Here is a 3381-nt window from a genome sequence, read left to right on the forward strand (position 1 = left end):
TGATGATTTGTAATTTAGAAAAGTCATATAATATAAAATGATAATTATAAAGAATAAGAATACTTTCATTTAGAGATGTCCACCGAGCAGGAAGGGGATGGGAAGCCTTATTCAATCCTCATCTCCACCACTTATTTCATTCTTCATCTCCATCACCTATTTCATTGTTCATCTCTGTGAAATCCTCCATTTATTTTTGTGGAGATCGGAGCAGGCCATGAAGAGTTTCCGGAGATAATCATGTGAATAAAACTTGGAATAAAATTTAGAAATTCTCTCTTTAACACAATGGGGACGAAAAATATAATCCCGTCTCTAACCCCATTTATCTAGCGGATAAAAATCTTTACCCCACCCGAATTAAATCTCTACTTTCACTTATCCTAACTATGGATTTTGATGGTTTCCCTAGTCAACTTAAACAAACTCATCAATTATTCGAAAGAGGTCAAAGAGTTAATACGTTTAACTATATTGTTTGCAATAACTTAGGTTTACATTAATGCATTGAAATTTCCTTTTATAATCTCATTAGAATCGAGACTCAACATTTCTAGCGACAATATTTCCTTCATAACTAGGATAGGCAAATAACAACTGATCCTCTAATTCTTCTATCAACGTTGTAACATTCATCCATTTCAATATATTCTGATTCTTTCACTAAGATAGTAAATTGCAAGTCAAATAAAAACTAATTCTGCAATCTTGAGATGCAAGATCTTCCCATCATTTCACATATTATCTCAAATTACATCCCAACTACAAAATAACAACGAATCATCCCATTGATGAGGTTAAGGATCTATATCAAATGAGAAAAAACTAACCACGTTGCAGCACCAGATACCCTTGAGAAGAACTAAGGAAGAAACAGAAAAATGAGCTAGAACTGATAGGTACTATACCCTTACTTGGTCTAGATGCAGAACTTTTATTTGTTTGATCCTGCTGTTGAGGAGTCTGAAACCTTTTCACGCTGAACTGCTCGAGGAACAAACGTTAACCCTCGAGTGTGCCTTCGGCCAAAGCTGACTGATGATGGAGTTGAGTCCGAAGTACTTAGTTTAGATACTCCCAAAATGAGGCCATCCATAGTTTCATTCTCGACTTCCATTTTGGAAGTTTCTTCCCTTGGTTGAAGAACTTGTTTTCGATATAATTTCTGTCTTTGTTTCTTAGAAGGAGGAGCCTTCTTAAAGAATTCAAATGAAGCAGAAAACTTATGCTTGTCCACTAGATGCTGCTGCCTGCTTTTGTAGCTCTTGAACTTCAAACCACAACCTTCCACCAGGCATTCATACTGTGAAATATTTCAAGTTACATCAATCAGTAGCATATTTCAAGTGAAATGATAATATAATCTAAAAAAGAGATGGGGTTTATGACTTATCCTTTCATTCTATTGCTACAATGCTACTCTTATTCTGTTTCAGTGTTCTTCTCGACCAAGAATTTGGAAAAGAAATCAAGTTTACAATTATACTAGTAGGTCAGTCCCCCAGAAAACTAAAGCTCCGATCCCTCCCCACTAACAATGATCAAAAGCTTCATGCTCAAGTCTGTTGTCCTAAACATACAGAGCAATAACAATATATGAACTATTGAAACTTCAACGTGGACCTCAAAGCCCCAACTCGATAAAAAGGACAATGTGAAGCATAAGTAATTCCCTGTATTATCTACAGATCAGTACAGATGCAGAACAGAAATATATAGGATAACAAGTTCGAAGTTATATACCATGTCATAGCCACGAGCAACTTTGGCTTGAAAGAACGAGTCGTGTGCCTCAGACACATGCAGACTAAGCAGTCGTGATGTTGGATATACTCTTGGGCAAACTGAACAAGAGGCAGTATGCCGTGAATTGTAGTGATCTTCAAAGTCATCCAGCGATTTCAAGTGCGCACCACAACCGACTATTGGGCAAAAGATTTTCCTATACAGATTACAATGACAAATTCCAATAATAAAACACTGGAAACTCGAGAATGGACTGTTGATGATACATTGAAAATAAAGAACGAAATACTGAAATAGTCAACACAAACCATTGGTTCCAACTTGGCTATGAATTTTCCTCTCGGAATTTGTGACCAATCCAATTAATTTGAACTTCTAAAGAGTTCATGAGACTTGTTAACATCTAAAGTCATGATATATGAGCAGATAGCAAACTAAAGCTTTACCTGCCGACATCAACTACCATATTATGAAGCTGGAGCTTTTCATCTTCGGTTAAATCCAAGGCAACCTTCAAAATTATACGAAAAACAAGAAGAAACGGAATATCATGAGCGTCAATAGTGGGGATTAGAATGAAAACCGCGCAAGTCAACAAACAGAAAACTCAAAACCTAGCAAGCTACAGTATCAATCAAACAAACATACTCATAATCATGCTATGACAAGAGTTGATTTCATGAATACAGTATAAAATCCGCAACAAATAAACGCATACAGGAGAGAGCCACAAAAACCTGTTTGGCTAAGATTTCGCGCTCGGCATTTCCAGAGGCGAAGAAGGGAGAATCAGGGTCGAACCTCCGTTGGAAAGGCTTCCAGTACGGAAACTCCGATTGTGCTTCAACTTCCATGGTACCGTTGCAAGAAGGAAGATTCTTTCAATTTGGTTTGAAGTTGAACCGCTGAAGGCCAAAGTGTGACGCTAATCAACCTTCAAATTTCAATCGTCGAAATCTCCTGATCGGGATCCGACCCGCCGCACTCCGGGTTAGACCCATCCAGCAATATATCCGATTCAAATTCTGTAATTATTTTATTTTTATTATTATTATAAATTGGTAATTGGATGAATATCTCAAATCAAATCAAATCAACTCAAATGTATTAATTGAGTGATCACGGGTGAATTTGACAAGATTTTTTTTGGCTCATAGTTTTCACCCAATAACGCCACTTGTTGTCGTTCGTCGTTCAATGGTGTTCCAGTAGCACCATAGCCAACTCCGATAGCCTCGACTTCAGCTTCTACTAGAGCAAGATGACCTACGTAAGGCTGGAACACTGGAGTTTACAATACAACATGTAACAGCCTAAGCATACTACTAGCAGATATTGTCCGCTTTGCCCCGTTATGTATCATTGTCAGCTTCACAATATTAAAACGCGTCTATTAAGGAGAATTTTTCATATTGTTATAAAGAATGTTTCGTTCTATCTGCAATCGATGTGGGTACTCAAATATTCTACCACACATTGTCTATTCCTGNTTGAACCGCTGAAGGCCAAAGTGTGACGCTAATCAACCTTCAAATTTCAATCGTCGAAATCTCCTGATCGGGATCCGACCCGCCGCACTCCGGGTTAGACCCATCCAGCAATATATCCGATTCAAATTCTGTAATTATTTTATTT

General features: G+C 37.5%; 1 protein-coding gene across 1 annotated transcript; it reads right to left on the reverse strand.

Moving 5' to 3' along the window:
- Nucleotides 1-612: 612 nt before the first annotated feature.
- LOC111786579 (zinc finger protein 511-like) lies at nucleotides 613-2699 on the reverse strand. Its single transcript, XM_023666814.1, has 4 exons — nucleotides 2484-2699; nucleotides 2193-2257; nucleotides 1744-1942; nucleotides 613-1303 (listed from the first exon to the last, which is right to left on the reverse strand). The coding sequence occupies exons 1-4, from the start codon at nucleotides 2598-2600 to the stop codon at nucleotides 935-937; spliced, it is 750 nt and encodes a 249-aa protein (XP_023522582.1). The 5' UTR covers nucleotides 2601-2699; the 3' UTR covers nucleotides 613-934.
- Nucleotides 2700-3381: the final 682 nt, after the last annotated feature.

This window comes from Cucurbita pepo, unplaced genomic scaffold, assembly GCF_002806865.2.
Source record: "Cucurbita pepo subsp. pepo cultivar mu-cu-16 unplaced genomic scaffold, ASM280686v2 Cp4.1_scaffold002044, whole genome shotgun sequence".
Taxonomy (NCBI): domain Eukaryota; kingdom Viridiplantae; phylum Streptophyta; class Magnoliopsida; order Cucurbitales; family Cucurbitaceae; genus Cucurbita; species Cucurbita pepo.

Coding starts and splice junctions, on each gene's coding strand:
- LOC111786579 (XM_023666814.1), bottom strand. CDS start 2,600: ATGGAAGTTGAAGCACAATCGGAGTTTCCGTACTGGAAGCCTTTCCAA. Junction 2,258..2,483: donor GCGAAATCTTAGCCAAACAG/GTTTTTGTGGCT, acceptor ATAATTTTGAAG/GTTGCCTTGGATTTAACCGA. Junction 1,943..2,192: donor ATGGTAGTTGATGTCGGCAG/GTAAAGCTTTAG, acceptor TAATCTGTATAG/GAAAATCTTTTGCCCAATAG.